This window comes from Poecile atricapillus, chromosome 23 (genome assembly GCF_030490865.1).
Source record: "Poecile atricapillus isolate bPoeAtr1 chromosome 23, bPoeAtr1.hap1, whole genome shotgun sequence".
NCBI classification, from domain to species: Eukaryota; Metazoa; Chordata; class Aves; order Passeriformes; family Paridae; genus Poecile; species Poecile atricapillus.
In genome coordinates this window covers 1,347,779-1,367,592 of record NC_081271.1, presented here as the reverse complement: position 1 = coordinate 1,367,592, position 19,814 = coordinate 1,347,779, and the positions used below count along the sequence as shown (strand labels likewise).

Below are 19,814 nucleotides of genomic sequence, written 5' to 3'. Positions count from 1 at the left end.
GAAAGTGTTCAGATTGCCAAATATTTGTGCTTTTGTGTAAAATTTATTTGGGATAAGACACCACTGCCAGCTCTGGGCTTATCCCCCATTTTTTTTCTATCCCCCTTTTTTATCCCTTCTTTTCCATCCTGTTTTATTCCCCCTTTATTTTTACCCCCCCCCTTTATTTTTAGCCCCCTTTTTTTGTTCCCCTCTTTTTTATTCTACTTTTTTATCCCCCTCTTTTTTTATCCCCCTTTTTTTATCCCCCATTTATTTTTTATCCCCATTAATTTTTATTCCTGTTTATTTTTTATCCCTTTTTAATCCCCATTTATTTTTACCCCCCTTTTTATCCCCCTTTATTTTTTATCCCTTTTTAATCCCCATTTATTTTTACCCCCCTTTTTATCCCCCTTTATTTTTTATCCCTTTTTTAATCCCCATTTATTTTTACCCCCCTTTTTATCCCCCTTTATTTTTTATCCCTTTTTTAATCCCCCTTTTTTAGCTCCCTTTATTTTTTACCTCCCTTTTTTATCCCCCTTTTTTTAACCCTCCTTTTTTTAACCCTCCTTTTTTCAACCCCCCTTTTTTAACCCTCTTTTTTTATTAATCCCCTTTTCCCAGACATTTGAAACCCCCAATTCTCCTTTGCTCCTCCACCTCTTTCCCTCCACAAACCTTTTGAACCTCCCAAAAGCTCCCCAGTTCTGCCTCAGGACTCGAAGCTCCCAAATTCTGTGGGAGCCAAAAGATCTTTTCCCTTTCCAAAGGGGCCACAGCTGCTTTGGAGAGGCTGCAATGAGGGGAAAAAACAAATTTCAAAAGGACTCCGGCGAAGAATTCCACCCTCAGCAGCGAAACAACGCTTCCTAAAGAGAAAGGAAAACATTGTGCTGGAGCAGAGAGGGGGGAAAAAAAAAAACCCTGGAGTGTTTATCACTGGAGTGCTGAATTCCTGACAGAGCCCAGCTGTTCCCAAATCCCTTTGCTCCCAAAAAAGGGTCGCGCTTCCCTTGCCGGAGCCTGACGTGGTCCTGTGAACGTCAGCGGGAGCAGCGGGAAGCTCCAAAACAAGTGACGTGGGAACCCAACCCTCCCACGAAGGGCACTGGAGCACAGCCACGCTTCCAAAGATGGAGATCCCAGCAGGATTCCGGCACTGGGAGAGCCTCTGGAGCCCCGGGAGATCTCCATTCTGCTGGAGATCCTCCTGGTTTTGTGGGGCTTGGAAGCAGAGTGAGGTGAGAGGAACATCCAGGAAGAGGGGCTGGATCCAGCTTGGAAGTGAGGAAGGAGCGGGAGAGATTCAATTCAAATTTTTCATCTAAAAGATCCAAATCCAATCTTTCCTGGCAGAAAATAGGGAATTGTCAGCGGGAAAACAGGTCCTGTTCTGTGTCCCAGATATGGATGGGACCAGGGTGTGTTTGTTTTCCTGTGGGTGAAATAAAGGACCAGGAAATAGAAGAGAAATCCTTTCCCTGGGTCTAATCCATGAGGGAAAATGTTGGCTCTCCCAAGAAATTATTATACAAAAATTCCCACTTCTTCCTGCCCCTCCCCAGCCCTGGGAGCCTCCCTGGGTGCTCCCAGAGCAGCCCCACAGTGGAAACCAGGAATTTCAGATGAATCCCAGGGCAATTCCCTCTCTCTGGCTTCCCCACTCCCGGATTCCCACACCCGGATCCCGCTGCTCCCAGCACAGCCCGGGGTGCCGGCGGTGCTTGGGAATTTCTTTGAGGAATTTCACTTTTATTCCTTTCAACTCCTGGCCCTGCTGGGGTTTTCATTCCTGGATCAAATATTCCAGGGTGGTTTTGTAATGAATCTGCTCCAGGTGACCCCAGGATTCCCAGACTGGGTTGGGAGGGACCCAAAAGTCCTGGGACAGGAAGCTCCTGGATCCATGAGCTCACGGAAGGAAAGGCTCTTCCAGAGAGCCTCTGGATCATTTCCAGATCCTTCTCCAGCTCCATTCCCTTGAGGAGCCCAACACTGAACACAGGATCGGAATTTCTTGGCCCTGTGAACTCCTCACACCCTCAAAAGCCATAATCCTCCAACCATCCCCCTCAAAATATTCCCAATTTCCGGCTCCATTCCTTTATTTTCAGCCAAGTTTTTAGGCTCTCCCTGCTCTGCTGACCTAGCCACTGGTGAGGGAACGGGATATTCTGTCCCAAAAAACCTTGAGGGGGATAAAAGGGTAGGACATTAAGCCAAATCCAGCAAGATTTGGAAGGAAAATGTTTTCTTATTTCGAACCAAGGCTGAGTGGCTGACACAGCGTGGGGACAGAGATAATGGCCCTGCCCAAATTAAGGTCACATTAAACCCCGCTCAGGAAAGTTGAACTGGGGGCTCAGCCTGACTCCAGAGCTATTTTAAGCCCGGGGAGGTTGAAGGGCACCTGCTCCAGCAGGGAATGTTTTATTTAAAGGCTATTTGGTTGCTCAAGCCGGGCCCTAAATATTATTAAATTATCCAAAATCCTTAATTTTAACATAGCAAGAATTTGTCAATGGGAATGAGAGGAGTTCACACCCTGGGCTGGGGGGATGTGATGATGATCCACAGCCGTTTTTAGACCCTTTTATTTTATTTTCCTGTTTGTTTTTCTTTTTTGCAGCGTTGGAAACGCGGGATCAGCTGGGTTGTCTCAGCAACAGTTGCCTCGATGTCGCTGTAAATGTTTAATGGGAAGCTGAGCCACCTTCCCTGCCCAGATGGCTCCGGTTCTGGAGCTGGGGAACACGGATTAACGGGGAACAGGCAGATGTTGCCTCACCAGAAGGGTTTAAGCTGTAATTAGATGAGCTGGGACGGGGCTGTGGGGGCAGAGCATCCTCGGAAGGGTTCAGGGGGACACAGGAGGAGCTTCCAAGGTCCTGGTGAGGTCTGAACCTCCAAAAATCCCGGGATGAAATGCAGAGTGCCGTCCCCAAATCCCTGTGCTGGCGGATGGATTAACCCCCAGCTCTCCCAGTTTGTCCCAGCTCCCAGTCCAGGGCATCCCTGGCAGATGATGGGAATTGTCAGGATGGGAAACGGGTCCTGTTCCGTGCTGGGAGCTGCCGTGTGGAATCCTGGCTGGAAGCACCTCAGGATCTGCCTGGTTCTGATGTTTTTTCCCCCCAAAATAACAGCTGATATTAATTCAGGCTGGGAGATGCGTTACCAATCCTAAATGGATTTTGGGAGATTACACACTTTAATAAATCCAATTTTTAAGAGATCAAGCTATATATAAAAAATAATAAAAGAATTGATGCAACATAAGGCCCATAAAAAAAAATAAAATAAAGGAAAATCCAGTGAAAAGAAGCTCCAATTATCCATAAAATATTTCCTGAGACAAAACAACACCCATGTGCCTGCTCATTCATATAAATCCAGCATTTCTGGAGTTCTTTTTCCCACCTCTGCTGTGCATGGAGACGTTTATATGCAGGGAAGGGATTTGGGAATCTGTCTGAAGGCCTGGAAAGGCAGGAAATAACATTGGGATTGATTTGGGGATAGGTGGAAGGATCTGCAGCCCATTCCCAGGAGCTCCCTGGAGTTCAGCACCTGCGGGGAAGTCGATGCTGAGCTCCAGGGAATGTCAGGGAGATGCCAGCAGAGCAGAGCCAGGGTTATTTGGGGAACAGGACGGTCAGAAATCGAGCTGGAGCCGTTTCACAATGCCAGAGAGGCTCGAGATTTGTTTACAGAGCCCGATGACAGCGGCTCAGCGCCGAGGGAAAATGAGGAATGATGCAAGACGGCAGGAATGGACAATGGGAGACGGCAGCATGGAATCCTCATGGAAAAAAACTCTTCTGAGTGCTCATAAAACATCCCTGGGGACAAGAGGTGAGCAAACGACCCTGGAGGAGAGGCAGGGGGGAATGGCTGCGGCGTTTCGTAATCGGGGTGAGTCAGAGTTGGTATTTCTGGGAATGAGGGAGGCAGGAATCTCCCCCGGGAGCAGGGGAGGGCTGGTGGCTGAAAGTCAGCGCTTGATTCTTCCATGAGCTGTGGAGAGAAGGGAAATGGAATGCCAGGGGAAGATGGGAGCAGTGGAATGAGGAGCTGGGATTGGGGGAAACAACTTGAAAATGGAGCTCTTTCCACAGAGCTGGGAGAGAGGAGCTTTCCGGGCTGTTCCAAACAGCAGGAATGACCTGAACTTCATGGATCTCCTGACCAAGGCCTTTGGGAGTTCTGACCAAGACGTGTTTCCTTTGAGAGGAGGGAATTTGAAGATTTTTAAAACTTTCTTGCCATGAATCTGACCCAAACCAGCTGCCAGGTATTTGCTGTGCATGGAGAGAGTGTGTGGAGGTGGAATCCCCATCCCTGGAGGTGTCCAAGGAGCTCCTGGAGGTGTCCAAGGTCCCTCCCTGTGAGGGTGGGAAAACCCAGGAATAGAATTCCAGAGAAGCTGTGGCTGGCCCTGGATCCATGGAAGTGTCCAAGGCCAGGTTGGAGCACCCTGGGATAGTGGGAAGTGTCCCTGCCCATGGCAGGGGTGGAATGGGATGAGGTTTAAGGTCCCTTCTAACCCAACCCAGTCGGGGATTCTATGATTCCACATCTCCCACAGGCTTTACAACCCTGGAGAAACAATCTGCCTTTAACCTGGCTTTTTTTACCTATGGCAAGGACAAACTGCTCCATTTCCATAAAAAACTGCTACAAAATTCCTCTTCACCTCCAATCTCGATTTGTGATTAACAGCTCAGCTCTCTGGCCTGCAACCGCTTTTCCTCTCCAAATGTTGCCGGAAGACTCCTGGAAAATCCCTCCACGCCTGGGAAGAAGAGCAGGCAACATTGACACCTGCTGTCGGGAATTTTAATAGCCACACACTCCAGCAGAGCCAAGAGCATGAAAACAGCCAATAAAAACCCAAGCTGAAACAAGGAGGATTGCTTGAGGAAAGCTTTATTTAATCATCATTATTGCACACAATTAAATCCGACGGATGGATTGGCTGGAAAAGGGTTGGGATCACTGGGGCCAGTTGCAGCAGCTGCAGAGGGGGTCGAAGACCAGCCCTGGCTCGCAGCTCTGCGCGATGCCCTGGCCGTTCACGCAGTTGTAGAAGTTCCTGTTGTTCTCGGGGTCCGCGTAGATCCCGTTGGGTTTCCCGGCGCAGAAGCCGGAGCCGCCGCTGCCGCCGCTGGTGGTGGTGGTGGTGGGAGCCTCGGTGATGGGAGGCAGGGGCTCAGCAGGGGGAACGCAGTCTGGAATTCAAGAATTCAAGTAGGAAAAGGTTTATTTTCATGTTCCTGGTGTTTCATCCCTCCCACGCCTCGGTAGGAAGTTTGGGAGTCTCCATGACGGAGCTGCTCCCGCTGGAGGTGGTGGGAGCCTCGGTGATGGAGGCTCAGCGGGGGGAACGCAGTCTGGAATTCGGGAAAGGGTTGGAAGTGTTTCATCCCTCCCACACCTCCATAGGAATTTTGGGAGTCTCCACCAAGGAGCTGCTCCCGCTCTCCTGGAGCCACTCACCGCCGTTCTGCAGCCCCAGGCCCTTCTTCAGGGTGGAGATCAGGGGGTATTTGCCCTCGTGGCAGAAGGTGCCAGTGAAGTCATCCATGTCCAGGGCCCACACCATGGCACCTCCAAAGTTGTTCTTCTTCAGCCAGTCCACCTGTGGGGAGGAAAATCCCGGTGAGCCCCAGGAACTGATCCCACAGGAGATTCCAGTCTCATCCCAGCACAGCCCCACTGCCCCAGACCTTGAGGCCGAAGCTCTTGACGTTGTCGTAGCCGACCCATTCGCTGCCCTTGTAGGCGTAGGGAACATCCTGGGGTTCATCCCAAGCCTGGGTGGCTCCAGAGCTCAGGAGACTGCAGATCTAAGGAGAAGGAAGCAGGAATGTTATCCACAAAAAGGGAAAAGCCCAGGCTCTACCCTTGCCTTGTCTTGATCTTCTGGTTTTGTGCTGCTTCCCTGTTCCCTGAGTACACAGCTCCTTCCTAGCGATTCCATGGATAGCTTTGTGTCTGAACCATGCAGAAAACTCCGTGGGAGCTTCCTGAAAAATTCCTTCAAATGATTTGGGAACGGAATGTGATGGGAACATCCATACCTCGTAGTAAGCCAGAGTTCCAGCCTCCCTGGTGTAGGGTCCAGCGGGGCCAGGGCCGGATGCTGGAGCTCCAACGGAGGTGTCAGATGGGTTCTGCAGGGTGAAGCTCTTTCCGTAGGTTGGGAATCCCACCAGGAGCTTCTCAGCTGGGGCACCATTGCTCTTCCAATAATTCATGGCGTATTCCTGCAAAAAACCAGTCCTGCTTGAGTCTCTGTAGGATGAATTCCTCAAAATCTCCTCGGGGCAGCCACCAAGGGTCTGAGACCTGTGAGTGTCCCACAGAAACACTCACAACGTTGAAGTATTTGTAGTCGCCAGTGTCAGCAGGGCCGGCGAACAGGGGGCTGTTCTCGCCAGTGTTCCTCTCCCAGGATCCGTGGAAGTCGTAGGTCATCACGTGGATGTAATCCAGGTACCTGCAGGAACGGGGGCTGTGTCCTCACCTGAGGCACCGGAGCTGAGGCTGCCCATGGGGCTCCCTCAGGGGTTCTTTCACTTCAGCACTCCCAGGAAACCCCTCAAATCCCACCAGTGACCCCAGACTTTGCCACTCACTTGCCAATCTCAGCAATCTCATAGCCAGCCTGGATGGTGGAAAGTCCAGCAGCAACAGCGGCGGTGACCATGAGGCGGGGCTGGTTGGTCTGTTTGGCTTCCTTCTCAAAAGCTTCCAGCAGTTCCTGAGGGATCCAAGGGACAGCGATCACCTGGGGGCTCTGGGATGGGGCTTTGCAGCCACCCAGGGCTCACAGGCCAGAGCCAAGCCCACCTTAACCAGGACGGTGAAGAGAGCCTTGTCCTGGGCGGGGCTGCCCCTGGAGCCGGGGTATTCCCAGTCCAGGTCCAGCCCATCAAACTGATACTGGCGCAGGAATTTGATGACGGAGTTGATGAAGGTCTGGCGGTTCTGGGGTGTGGAGACCATGGTGGTGAACCTGGGCAAGCAGAGCAGGAGAGAGGTGGGGTTTCCATGCAGCACCATCCTCCTCTCATTCTTTTTCCATGTTTAGGGTAGGACATGGTTTGAACTCACTTCTGTGTGCCGAAATTCCATCCTCCAATGGCCAGCAGGGTCTTCAGATCTTTGTTCCTGCAGGGGAAGAGGCAGGAGCCAGAGTTATTGCATGTCCAGAGCCACTGTCCTCAAGCTCAGAGGATGGGACTGTCCCCCTGCCCAGCCCTGCCCAGCCCCAGAGGGAGCAGCAGCCCTGCCCGAGGCTCCCGGCACTCACTGGTTCTTGAGGCCATTGAAGGACCTGTACAAGGTCTCATCGTTCCACTCGTAGGTGGTGATCTCGTTGTTGTTCATGCCGGCGAAGGCGTAGATCAGGTGGTTGCACAAGCAGGGGTCGACATTTTCGGGGGTGTACTTACCCAGGCCAGGCCGGTACTGGGCCCAGTTGGTGAAGTAACAGGTCAGCACATAGGCAGTGCCTGCGGGGAGACACCGGCCATGGAGGGGCCTGCAGTGCCCTGGGCACAGCCCGGCCCCTCGGGCACAGCATCCCCGCGCTGCTGCCGGGCCAGGCCGGGCCACGGCTCCCTGCCTGGGCCAGGAGCTCAGGGCAAGGCCGGCGGGGCTGGGGATCCCTCGCTCCCTGCCGGGCTCCCCACCACCGCCCCGGGCTCGGCGCCTTCCTCCTCTGGCCCTGCCGAGGCCTCGGTCCCGGAGCCTCCGGTGCCCTTCAGCTCCTGCCCCGGGCTCGCTGCCCCAGACGGGCCCTTCCTGCCCGGGAGGCAGCGCGGGGGCAGCGAGCAGCTCCTGCAGGAACAGCTGCTCTGGGGGACCAGCACCTACCGAGATGGGCGTTCAGCAGCAGCGCCAGGCCTGCCAGGGCACAAGGAAACAACACTGGGGTCACTGCTCGCTCTTAGAAATGCAAAGCTCTCCTGCAACACTCTGCTCCCAAGCTGGGGCAGGTGAGCTTTTCTACAGAAGAGGCTAAAATTTGTCCAAGCATTTCCAGTAAAATTTGACAAATTATTTCAGGCAATAGCATAGAAAAGAACCCAAAGAGATGCCAAAGCAGTCATTTGATTTTCAGATTCAAGTTTGAAAGCACATTCCATTTTCAGTCTGGAATGAACTCTGTCCATGTTCAAAGCACAAGAGATCCCCAACTGCAGCAGCACCAAAGAAGAGAAATCTCCCTCCCCAAAGGAAATTGTGAAACCTGTGACAGAGAAGAGAGAGCAGCAGTTCTATCCCCCCACCCCCCTGCACCAGCAGCAGAGTGAGGTGCCAGAGCCTCCAGCCCTGGCCAGGAGGGCAGAGAGCTCCAGTTTGCAGCGGCACTCACCGGTGAGCAGAGTGAGCTTGGCCATCTTGGACCAGACTGATGTGCTCAGCCTCTCTCGCTCTTTTATACCCTGCTCCTCTCTGCTGCCAATGGGGAACAGCAATGGACAAATATTACGAAACTTGGCAGGGAGCCGTGTTACCAAATGTGACTCCAGGACAATGGGGCTGAGCACCCAGCTGGAGGGGTCACTGCTGTGGGGCCGTGCCAAATCCGGGTGCTGCAAGGGCAGATAATGAACGGGATTAGATTGCTTTGATTGTTCCAGGTGTTGTTTCCATGTTTGTGTCACCTCTGGCGGCCCCACAGGCACCGATGGCTGAAGTGTGTGACCTTGAGCCCTTCCCCAGGGGGTGGCACTGCCAAAGCCGAGCTTTGGGCTTTGCCAGGCTTGGGTGTCCTTGGTGGGACCGTCCCCAGGCAGGGCTGAGCGGGGCAGTGGCGCCAGCACTGGGAATGTTGGAGGCTGTGGGATCTGGGCTGGGACAAAGGGACCTTGGTGGGCTGAGCTGTGCCTTGCCCTCCCAGCTGAGGTGGGCTCACATCAGGGAAGCAGTGGAAGTTTCTTTATTTCTTGGAGGTTAAACTCTACAAGGGACACTCCCAAAGATGGGGCAGGTGGATTTCCCTCTGACATTTATCCCCATCTCTTCCTGCTCAGCTCTTTCCCAAACAGACACAACCGTGTTGCTGAGCGTTCCCGTTTTTCCTAATGTGAATCTCCATTGGTGAAATGCCTCAAAATATTCTTCCCACATTTTTATTTTCATCCTCTGTCCAGGTGGTGACTCCAAGCTCTCGCCCTGTGTCAGGATACCGGGGATTTCTTCCTTTTTTCCTGCTCAGGAGGGGGGACACGGCTGTGTCCCTGCACTGGGATGTTTAATTCCTTTTGGGATGATGTGAAGGTGACTTTCCAGGAGGTCACCCAGCCTTGGATGTATGGAAGCCTGGAAAACAGGCTGGTATCAGATGCTGGCTGAGCTGCAGATTAAAACGTGCCAGCCTTTGGGGTTTGGTGCAGGCACAGGGTGGGATACGGCTGATAACAGGACAACATCCTCAAGGAGTATTTTTCCAATGTTTTTCTTGGTTGATAAAGTCCCAGGGTACAAATTCAACCAGGATAGATCTGGAAAATCCCACCCTCAGTGACCTCTGGAACGTTTTCAGCTCTGTTATCCATGAAGGTGTTTTGGTGTGGTAAGGAGAGCGTTTGGGGCAGGCTCAAGGACATTGATTTGTCTTCATGTTGGGGTAACAAACTCAGATCCAGGAGTTTTCTTTCAGGACTTTTCCTTCTGGACTTTTCCAACCCTTTTGCTTTTATGAAAGTGGTTTGCCATGGGTTCCCTGGGGGTGGTGGGAGTTAAAAAAGGGCACGAGAATTGGTCCTTGCTGAAAGAATTCCAATTTAAAAGAGCAGACAGTCACCTTCCAACTATTCCAGTGTTGGGTTGCAGAGAGATTCCACCACTCTGAGCTTTTCCTGCTGCATCTTCCCTCTGAAACTCTCATCCCACTGATTCCATGGCTGTTGGGATGGAGCCTGTCTGTCCTTCTGCTCTTTCCTGACGGCTCATGGAGATCAGATCCTGATATTCCTGTTGTGCCCAGCTCAGCAGTGCCCAGGTGCTCCTTCCAGGATGATTCCTTTAAACTTTCTCCTCCTTTTTGTCCTGGAGGTTTGGCAGATTCAGGGATGGCACCTGCACAGCCAGAGGTGTTTCTGACAGGAAAAATCCCCAAAACCTGCTGTTTTTCCCTAAATCTTCATCCATTCCAGCCCTGCTGACCTCGCTGTGTCTGAGCCATCCCTTCAGGAAGGGTGTTTGGCTCTCCCTGCCCTGGCTGGCGAGGTCCCCATGGAAAACTCCACGGGGACAAACGGAAAGGTCACTGGAATGTTGCCGTGTCCTTTGGAAAACACTGGCCTGTCCCTAATGGGGACACAGAGATGCAGATCCCGGGCTCCTGGAACAGGGACAGTGGGGCTGGCTGCTCCCAGAGGGATTTGTGCCCATGGCAGGCAGGTGGATGAGTCCTCGGGATAGCCGAGATCCAGCCTGGGATTCCCACATGGAGCAAAGGCACCGCTGGGTTTGGATGTGAGGAGCTGGATGAGTTTGCCAAGGAAAACTTCAGGAAAGCCAGGACTGCTTTGGGGCACGTCTGGTGCTCCTCACTGCAGGACGTGACAACAACCACAGGGACAATCTGCCCCAGGATGATTTGATTTTTGGGAATAAAAATAAAAATTTTTTGGAATTTTCCTGTGGGGATTTATTAAAAAAATAAGTCTGTATATTTATTTATCTGATTATTTTTTATCTTCATATACATATTTATTTCTTTTTATTTATATGCACAAACATAATTATTTCTATACATGTTTATTTCTATTTCTCTGCCCGTGGATATTTCTATTTATCTGCATATATTTATTTACTTCTATTTATCTGCATATATATATTTATATTTATCTGCATGTATATATTTATTTCTATTTGTCTGCATATCCATATGAATTTATTTAAATTTATGCATATCCATATATATTTATTTAAATGTATGCATACCCCTATCTATTTAATTAAATTTATCCATACCCACATATATTTATTTAAATTTATCCATATCTATACATATTTATGGCCTATACCATCTGAGCCACCAGGCCCTGGGCTCAGGGCTGGGATTTCCCTGCCTGTGGCTGAGGGCTCCAGGATTCCTCTGGAGATGGATCCGTGTTTCCCTGTGTGTCACAGCCAGGAGCACCTCAGAGCTTCCAGCATTCCCAGCTCCCTCCCTGCTCCTGGAAGAAACCATCCACGGAGAGCAGATCCAAGGTGGGGCAGCTGAGCTGGGAGATTCCCGAGGGATTTTCCTGCAGATCCAAGGTGGGGCAGCTGATCTGGGAGGTTCCCGAGGGATTTTCCTGCAGATCCAAGGTGGGGCAGCTGAGCTGGGAGATTCCCGAGGGATTTTCCTGCAGGTCCCAGGAGCTGAGCTGGATGCTGGCTGTGCCCCAGGGACGGGTCCCCAAGGGTGGCTGCGGCACCTGGAGGGATCTGTGGGGCTGGAATGCTGCACCTGGGATGGGAACTGGGAATCTGTGGTGGGAACAGCCTCTGGCTCTGCTGCTTTTCTTCCCTGTGGGAACGCCTGGGTTGCTGCTGCTGCTGTCACAAAGCTCTGCCTGTTCTGTGGTGGCTTTTCCAGGGAATATCTGAGGCTCCTTTCCAGACAGGTAAAAGCAGAAGCCGCTTGTTGGCGTTTTGAAGACTCCAAGTCTGCAATTCCACCCTCAGGCTGCTGGATTGGGACAGGACTGGACTTTTGGGGCTCCAGGACACATGAGGAGTCTGTGGTGGGTTGGGACGTGCTCAGCCAAACCATTCCTGAAGGGAGGAATTCCTACAGCGACCTCTGAGCCAGAGCAGCAGGGCTGGGGAGTTCTGAGCCCAGCCAGGAGGGCAGAGAGCTCCAGTTTGCAGCGGCACTCAGCAGTGAGCAGAGTGAGCTTGGCCATCTTGGACCAGACTGATGTGCTCAGCCTCTCTCCCACTTTGATATCCTTCCTCATTCTCCTTCCAGTCTGACATCAACAGCGATGCACAAATATTATGAAATTGGCAAAGATTCCCGTCACCAAACCGACTCCAGGACAATGGGCCTGAGCACCCAGCTGGAGGTGTCACCGCTGTGGGGCCGTGCCAAAGCTGGGTGCTGCAAGGGCAGATAAAAAATGGAATTCTATTTCTTTGATTGTTCAGATGTTGATTTTAACAACAGCTTTGTGTTCCTGCTGGTGACTGCGCAGGGACCGATGGCTGAAGTGTGACCTTGTGCTGTCCTTGAGTCCCTCCAGAGATGCAGGCACTACCAAAGCACAGCTGTGGCACAAGGGATTGGTCTCCTTGGGTTGATGGAAACAAAGTGAATCAGAATCAGCTTCCGCTGCGTTGTCCTCCCACTTGTTCTTGTGACCATGGGTGTCAGGAGATCAGGGAAAGAAGATGACAAAAACAACCCTTCTTATGGAAAAGTTTTTCTTTATCAGGTGGAGAATGACTCAGTGAAAAACAATCTGGTTCTTCTTTGGTGCTGGGATTCCTCCTGTCTGCTTCCCTGACGTGAGCCCACCTCAGCTGGGAGGGCAAGGCACAGCTCAGACCACCAAGGTCCCTCTGTCCCAGCCCAGATCCCACAGCCTCCAACATTCCCAGTGCTGGCGCCACTGCCCCACTCAGCCCTGCCTGGGGACGGTCCCACCAAGGACACCCGAGCCTGGCAAAGCCCAAAGCTCAGCTTTGGCAGTGCCACCCCCTGGGGAAGGGCTCAAGGTCACACACTTCAGCCATCGGTGCCTGTGGGGCTGCCAGAGGTGACACAAACATGGAAACAACACTTGGAACAATCAAAGCAATCTAATCCCGTTCATTATCTGCCCTTGCAGAACCCGGATTTGGCACGGCCCCACAGCAGTGACACCTCCAGCTGGGTGCTCAGCCCCATTGTCCTGGTGTCAGTTTGGGGATGGGGATCTTTGCCAATTTCATAATATTTGTCCATTGCTGTTGATGTGAGACGGGCAGCAGAGAGGAGCAGGGTATAAAAGAGCGAGAGAGGCTGAGCACATCAGTCTGGTCCAAGATGGCCAAGCTCACTCTGCTCACCGGTGAGTGCTGCTGCAAACTGGAGCTCTCTGCCCTCCTGGCCAGGGCTGGAGGCTCTGGCACCTCACTCTGCTGCTGGTGCAGGGGGGTGGGGGGATAGAACTGCTGCTCTCTCTTCTCTGTCACAGGTTTCACAATTTCCTTTGGGGAGGGAGATTTCTCTTCTTTGGTGCTGCTGCAGTTGGGGATCTCTTGTGCTTTGAACACGGACAGAGTTCATTGCAGGCTGCAAATGGAATGTGCTTTCAAACTTGAATCTGAAAATGAAATGACTGCTTTGGCATCTCTTTGGGTTCTTTTCTATGCTATTGCCTGAAATAATTTGTCAAATTTTACCGGAAATGCTTGGACAAATTTTAGCCTCTTCTGTAGAAAAGCTCACCTGCCTTGGCTTGGGAGCAGAGTGTTGCAGGAGAGCTTTGCATTTCTAAGAGCGAGCAGTGACCCCAGTGTTGTTTCCTTGTGCCCTGGCAGGCCTGGCGCTGCTGCTGAACGCCCATCTCGGTAGGTGCTGGTCCCCCAGAGCAGCTGTTCCTGCAGGAGCTGCTCGCTGCCCCCGCGCTGCCTCCCGGGCAGGAAGGGCCCGTCTGGGGCAGCGAGCCCGGGGCAGGAGCTGAAGGGCACCGGAGGCTCCGGGACCGAGGCCTCGGCAGGGCCAGAGGAGGAAGGCGCCGAGCCCGGGGCGGTGGTGGGGAGCCCGGCAGGGAGCGAGGGATCCCCAGCCCCGCCGGCCTTGCCCTGAGCTCCTGGCCCAGGCAGGGAGCCGTGGCCCGGCCTGGCCCGGCAGCAGCGCGGGGATGCTGTGCCCGAGGGGCCGGGCTGTGCCCAGGGCACTGCAGGCCCCTCCATGGCCGGTGTCTCCCCGCAGGCACTGCCTATGTGCTGACCTGTTACTTCACCAACTGGGCCCAGTACCGGCCTGGTGAGGGCAGATACACCCCTGAGAACATCGACCCCAACCTGTGCAGCCACCTGATCTATGCCTTTGCTGGCATGAACAACAACGAGATCACCACCTATGAGTGGAACGATGAGACCCTGTACAGGTCCTTCAATGGCCTCAAGAACCAGTGAGTGCCGGGAGCCTCGGGCAGGGCTGCTGCTCCCTCTGGGGCTGGGCAGGGCTGGGCAGGGGGACAGTCCCATCCTCTGAGCTTGGGGACAGTGGCTCTGGGTGTTGCCCATGTGCTTTTGGCCTTTCCCACCAAAAGCACCCGAGCTGCAAAGGCCACAGTGACACCAAACGCTTGGGGTCACTCTGGTTCCTGTCCCTTCCTTGCAGGAACAGCAACCTGAAGACTCTGCTGGCCATTGGAGGATGGAATTTCGGCACCGAGAAGTGAGTTCAAGTCAGCTCTCTCCAATAATGAGTGTCAGGAAAGGGAGGGAAAGGATGAAGGGACTCGATTCCAGCCCCAACCCTGTTTTGTTGCTTGCCCAGGTTCACCACCATGGTCTCCACACCCCAGAACCGCCAGACCTTCATCAACTCCGTGGTCAGATTCCTGCGCCAGTACGGATTTGATGGGCTGGACCTGGACTGGGAATACCCCGGCTCCAGGGGCAGCCCTGCCCAGGACAAGGCTCTCTTCACCGTCCTGGTTAAGGTGGGCTTGACTCTGGCCTGTGAGCCCTGGGTGGCTGCAAAGCCCCATCCCAGAGCCCCCAGGTGATCGCTGTCCCTTGGCTCCCTCAGGAACTGCTGGCAGCCTTCGAGCAGGAGGCCAGGCAGACCAACCGGCCCCGGCTCATGGTCACCGCCGCTGTGGCCGGAGGACTTTCCACCATCCAGGCTGGCTACGAGATTGCTGAGCTGGGCAAGTGAGTGGCAAAGCCTGGGGTCCCTGGTGCACAGAGCCCCTGAGGGAGCCCTGTGTGCAGGAGGAGCGGCCATGGCCGGGGCTCTGGGGGTGAGCGGGCAGCCTCAGCTCCGGTGCCTCAGGTGAGGACACAGCCCCTGCTCCTGCAGGTACCTGGATTACATCCACGTGATGACCTACGACTTCCACGGGCCCTGGGATGGCTCTGCAGGCGAGAACAGCCCCCTGTTCAGCAGCGGCAGCACCCTCAGTGTTGTGAGTGCCTTTAGGGAGCCCAGGGCTTCTCTTCCCACAGCACATCCCGGCCCGTGCCTGAACCGTTCTGGCTTTTCCAGGAATATGCCATGAACTACTGGAAGAACAACGGTGCCCCAGCTCAGAAGCTCCTGGTGGGATTCCCAACCTATGGGAAAACCTTCACCCTGCAGAACCCATCCAACACCGCCATCGGAGCCCCAACCTCCGGGCCTGGCCCCGCGGGACCCTACACCAGGGAGGCCGGGCTCTTGGCTTACTACGAGGTGTGTGTGGAACTCATCCCTGGCACTGCAAGGGCAGCCCGGATACTGCTGGATATTTCCAGAGCAGAATTCCTAACCTGGCTCACATTTTTTTTCCCAGATCTGCACCTTCCTGAGCTCTGGAGCCACCCAGGCTTGGGATGCCCCTGAGGATGTTCCCTACGCCTACAAGGGCAGCGAATGGGTCGGCTACGACAACGTCAAGAGCTTCAGCCTCAAGGTCTGGGGCAGCGGGGCTGTGCTGGGACAAGGCTGGAGCCTCCTGTGGGATCAGTTCCTGGGGCTCACCGGGATTTTCCTCCATACAGGTGGACTGGCTGAAGCAGAACAACTTTGGAGGTGCCATGGTGTGGACCATCGACCTGGATGACTTCACTGGCACCTTCTGCCACGAGGGCAAATACCCCCTGATCTCCACCCTGAAGAAGGGCCTGGGGCTGTGAATGTGCCGTGAGTGATGCAGGGAGGGACACGGGGTTTGTGCCCCAAAGGCCGCGGTGCTGGGAATGCCGTGGGGCCGTGGAAGGGGGGCAGGGAGGAGGTGGCATTACATCTTCCCTTCCCCAAGGAAAATCCTGCTTTCTTTTCAGGCTGCAAGAGCTCTGCACGGCGCAGTCCTCACATCCCTGCAGCTGCTGGAGGTGCAGGTGGCAGTGGGAGTGCAGGAGGAGCTGCAGTGCCGATGGTGGGGACTGGCCATGGAGATCCTGACCCCGTTCCAGCCCAGTGATCCCTCTGATCCCATTGCACACAAAAATGAGAATGATTAAATAAAGCTTTACGCAAAACCAACCACTTCCTGCTTCAACTCTTTTTGTCCTTTATATTTTGTTGCTTCCTGATTCTCTCAGGATGTTGACACTTTTGCTTGGGGAAGGGTTTGGACTTCATCCAAGCCAGGGATTTTTTCCTGCCATGCCCTGGCAGCCACTTGGAAACCAAAAGAGGAACTGTTGTCCCATCTCCAGGGAACTGTTGTCACACCTCCAAGGAACTGTTGCCACATCTCCAGGGAACTGCTGTCACATCCTCAAGTCTACGACATCACAACCTCAGGCTGCTCCCCGAGGCCAGCCCAGCACATTCCACAGGGAAATGCCAAATCCTCGGCTTTTCCCAGCCCCCTGCCCGTGCTTCCATCCCCCTGCTCCGCGGCTGTAGCAACTGAGCACGCAATTCCCATCCCAGGAAGCTCTGGCAGGGCAGGATGGCAGCAGGGCACAACCCAAAAGGTGAGAGCTGGCTGAGGTGGGGGCACCCAGGGGGGCTGTGTTTTCTTCTCCTTCACTTCCCCCATGGCATCAGCTTCCCCAGCGATCTCAGATCCCAATTCCCTGCTCGGGCTGGGGAAAATCAGCCCTTTGTGGCTTCGGACAGGCAGAGCCCTCCCAAATATCCAGGGCTGAGGGAGGTTCCCACCTGGGAGATGAATGCAGAAAGCAGCACATGATCACTCTTTTCTCTCTTTTCTGTCTTTTTTTCTTGTTTATCCCACTGGTGGCATTTCCCTGTGCCTGTCCCCCAGCTGTGGACAAGCACATCTCCTTTGGGACAACCCAAGACCGGAAAATGTTCCCCTACTACTTTGCCCCAGACAGGCTGGGAATCGAGATGCCAGGGATGCGGGGAAGCCCTTTCCTGGGGCCAGGCTGTTACCTGGGGCCAGAGGTGAGCTGTTCTTTCATCTCGGGGCTCCTTTAGAGAAGGCACAGGAGTGATAGAGCCACACTTGCCCTGCAAACCCACTGCAGGATGTCCCACATCCACCTGGAAAAACGAATTATCTCCTTTCCCACCCGAGGCTCTGCAATAGTGAGGAATTAAGGGAATTATTAGGAATAACTTTTGCTGCTCAGATAATCCTGCCCAGCAAACGGGGGCCTTTAAAATGTCAATAAATCATTTTGGCTTTCAAACTCCAGTCAAACATCCTCAAATCTTCCATAAGCACCCGACCCATGAGCAGCAGGGGGTACGTGATGGGAGCCAGGACAGCCCCGCGCTTCCAGTGGAAGACTCAGGTAAGGAGAGGGCCAAAAAAGAGGGGAAAAGCAGCCAAAATATTCCCCCAGCAAGGCTGTGACGCCCACCTGGCTGCTGCTCTGAGAATGTGGGAATTTTTGGCATGAAATGCTCCATCCTGAGGGGTTTTTGTCCCTGCAGACGGTGACGCCTGGCCCTGCTGCGTACCAGCCCTTCCTGGGGGAAGAGAGGAGGTGCCAGCCTGCCCGTGTTCCCTTTTCCTCCAGCAGCCCACGATTCCCAACCAGGCTTCTGGATAAGGATTTGTTCCCTGGGTAATTTAAATCTTGTTCTCACAATGAGCAGGAGTCCTGGCAGGGAGAAATGTACAAATGGGAGATGGGGATGGAGTTCCCTGTAAAGCATCTGATCTCCAAAAAAAGCTTTTTATCTCCAAAAAGAAATATTTTATCTCCAAAAAGCTCCCCCTGCTTTAGGCTTTAGCTTAGAACAATGACTGAGACACCACAGCATGGAATTCCCATGGATCTTTCCCTGCTGGAAACAAAACCTGCTTCAAAGCCCAGGCCAAGCCTCTTGATGCTGTCTCACATCTTCCTTTTCTGAGGCATTATTGTTGCTATTAAGGAATAATTGCATTTTCCATGACCACAGAGATAAATTCTGGAATCACAAACTCCAAAACCAGCTCCAAAAATTGAGATATCTGCTGCCTGTTTCCTTTAGGCCTGGAAATTACAACATAGATCAGCCTATAGGCAGAAAAGTCACTTGGCCGATGAAGTTTGGGGCTCCAGATTGGGCTGCAGTGCCAGCACTACCCCGGAGGATGGTGAAGATGCAGGTCCAGAAGGTAAGGATGGCGATGAGGGGATGTTATTCCTTGCTCAAAGCATCTGAGACAGCAAATTTCCTTTTCACTTCATATTTTCATTGTTTTGTTTTCCTTTCCTGCTTCTGAGGGAGGAAATTTCTTTTTTATTTCCCATTTCCTCCATGTTTTGTTATCCTTTCCTACCTCAGTGCTTCTGAGAGAAAAAATTTCCTTTTCACTTCCCATTTTCACTGTTCTGTTGTCCTCTGCTGCTCCTGAGAGAGGAAATTTCCTTTTTACTTCACATTTTGCACGATTTTTTGGTATTTTTCCCTGCTCTGGTCACGATATACAAAGTGATTTTCTCTCAGAAAATGCCTGTTTGCAAAACCCTTCAAACCTTTTATTCAGAAATTTCCTCTGGAAGTTTCCACACCCAAAGGGAGCAAAGTGGGGTCTCCACTGTCTCGTGTGGCTCTGCCGGAAAGAAAATCTCATTTAAAGCACAGATTTAGGTCTCACCCCTTCATTTTCTGGAGCATTTTCGTTGTTATTAATGAAAAGTTGTGGTTTTTTTAGATGACTGTGGATAAAAATTTCCGGAAAAATCAGGGCAGAGAGGCCTACCTGAAGTTGTACCAGAGCTGAAGAGCCACAACCTCCTTCCTCTGGAGACACTCACCTGTACCACCAGGTTTAATAAATCAAATATTTTAAATGTTTTAAATGAGTTCTGCTCAGCTGTAGCAAAAACAGCTCAATATTTTCAACCCCGTGCTCAGTACAAGTGCAAAACCAGCCCCATTCCAGGCACTTGAGAAGAAAGTTAACTCTAGAATTTGTTTTAAAGTAGTTTGAAGATGTTTTAAAATATTTTAATATGTTTTAAATGTATTGAAGGTATTATGTATTTAATGTATTGAAATAAATGTATTGAAGATGAAATATAAACTAATGAACTGAAATAAAATCAAAATTAAAGTACAATAAGTTGAAAAAATCCTAATAAACTAAAATAATAAAATAAAGTAAAGTAATAGCCAAAAAGAATCTTTTCAAACCCAGGCATTTCCTTCCCAGAGTCTGGAATAGGGCTGTATTTTGGATTTGTGCTGAACTCAAGGTCAATAATATTGGGATATTTTGGTTAATATTGGGGTATTTTGGTTAACATTGGAATATTTTGGTTAACACTGGGATATTTTTTTGGTCATTGCTGGTCAGGGCTTGCACAGAGCCGGGGCCTTTCCTGCCTTTCCTGAGGGAGAAGTTGGGAAGTTGTGAGGGACACACAAACAGACCCAAAAGATATTCCAGATCATGGTTGGGGTATAAAATGAGGGGGAAAGGGAGGAATTGGGTGATATTTGGACAAGTCACAGGCTCCACTCCATGATTTTCCAGTCATTCCATGATGAATTCCATGCTGAAGGCCTTGGATGAGGCCTTGCTCTACTGGAGGCCCCTGTGGGAAGCAGGGATTAAACTCTTTGTTTTCCTTTGCTTTCCCTATTAAATCATCTCAACCCATCAATTTTCCAGCTTTTCCCCTCACAAATCTCTCCCAAATCCTGCTGGGGGAAAAAAAAAATAAAAATTGAACTTCTTGATCCCACAGGAAAACAA

At 52.1% G+C, this 19,814-nt stretch overlaps 3 protein-coding genes across 7 annotated transcripts; 2 read left to right on the top strand and 1 right to left on the bottom strand.

The window, feature by feature from the left end:
- The first annotated feature begins 1,115 nt into the window (after window positions 1-1,115).
- LOC131587781 (acidic mammalian chitinase-like) lies at window positions 1,116-16,178 on the top strand. 5 transcript variants are annotated; one of them, XM_058856012.1, is made up of 11 exons: window positions 1,122-1,226; window positions 2,615-3,840; window positions 13,919-14,120; window positions 14,333-14,389; window positions 14,492-14,657; window positions 14,747-14,871; window positions 15,020-15,125; window positions 15,206-15,391; window positions 15,492-15,611; window positions 15,700-15,841; window positions 15,982-16,178. In XM_058856012.1, the coding sequence occupies exons 2-10, from the start codon at window positions 3,570-3,572 to the stop codon at window positions 15,832-15,834; spliced, it is 1,368 nt and encodes a 455-aa protein (XP_058711995.1). In that variant the 5' UTR covers window positions 1,122-1,226; window positions 2,615-3,569; the 3' UTR covers window positions 15,835-15,841; window positions 15,982-16,178. The 5 variants fall into 5 exon arrangements, 2 of the variants coding, with proteins under 2 accessions (XP_058711995.1, XP_058711996.1); XM_058856013.1 differs by lacking the exons at window positions 1,122-1,226; window positions 2,615-3,840 and adding exons at window positions 12,954-13,052; window positions 13,525-13,554; XR_009279425.1 differs by lacking the exons at window positions 13,919-14,120; window positions 14,333-14,389; window positions 14,492-14,657; ... (4 more) ...; window positions 15,700-15,841; window positions 15,982-16,178 and adding exons at window positions 4,104-4,279; window positions 4,708-4,893 and having other exon boundaries at window positions 1,128-1,226.
- LOC131587782 (acidic mammalian chitinase-like) lies at window positions 4,981-8,472 on the bottom strand. Its single transcript, XM_058856014.1, has 11 exons — window positions 8,372-8,472; window positions 7,870-7,899; window positions 7,304-7,505; window positions 7,105-7,161; window positions 6,841-7,006; window positions 6,627-6,751; window positions 6,364-6,487; window positions 6,069-6,254; window positions 5,715-5,834; window positions 5,485-5,626; window positions 4,981-5,216 (listed from the first exon to the last, which is right to left on the bottom strand). Exons 1-11 carry the CDS (start codon window positions 8,394-8,396, stop codon window positions 4,981-4,983), a joined length of 1,413 nt encoding a protein of 470 aa, XP_058711997.1. The 5' UTR covers window positions 8,397-8,472.
- Window positions 16,179-16,482: 304 nt separating the features above from the next.
- CIMAP3 (ciliary microtubule associated protein 3) lies at window positions 16,483-18,876 on the top strand. Its single transcript, XM_058856015.1, has 6 exons — window positions 16,483-16,623; window positions 16,917-17,059; window positions 17,314-17,412; window positions 17,555-17,688; window positions 18,101-18,227; window positions 18,768-18,876. The coding sequence occupies exons 1-6, from the start codon at window positions 16,599-16,601 to the stop codon at window positions 18,834-18,836; spliced, it is 597 nt and encodes a 198-aa protein (XP_058711998.1). The 5' UTR covers window positions 16,483-16,598; the 3' UTR covers window positions 18,837-18,876.
- Window positions 18,877-19,814: the final 938 nt, after the last annotated feature.

Coding starts and splice junctions, on each gene's coding strand:
- LOC131587781 (XM_058856012.1), top strand. CDS start 3,570: ATGCTGAGCTCCAGGGAATGTCAGGGAGATGCCAGCAGAGCAGAGCCA. Junction 3,841..13,918: donor AACATCCCTGGGGACAAGAG/GTGAGCAAACGA, acceptor GTCTCCCCGCAG/GCACTGCCTATGTGCTGACC. Junction 15,612..15,699: donor TCAAGAGCTTCAGCCTCAAG/GTCTGGGGCAGC, acceptor TCCTCCATACAG/GTGGACTGGCTGAAGCAGAA.
- LOC131587782 (XM_058856014.1), bottom strand. CDS start 8,396: ATGGCCAAGCTCACTCTGCTCACCG. Junction 7,900..8,371: donor CAAGCTCACTCTGCTCACCG/GTGAGTGCCGCT, acceptor GTGCCCTGGCAG/GCCTGGCGCTGCTGCTGAAC. Junction 5,627..5,714: donor TCAAGAGCTTCGGCCTCAAG/GTCTGGGGCAGT, acceptor TCCTCCCCACAG/GTGGACTGGCTGAAGAAGAA.
- CIMAP3 (XM_058856015.1), top strand. CDS start 16,599: ATGGCAGCAGGGCACAACCCAAAAG. Junction 16,624..16,916: donor AGCAGGGCACAACCCAAAAG/GTGAGAGCTGGC, acceptor CCTGTCCCCCAG/CTGTGGACAAGCACATCTCC. Junction 17,689..18,100: donor GATAAGGATTTGTTCCCTGG/GTAATTTAAATC, acceptor TGTTTCCTTTAG/GCCTGGAAATTACAACATAG.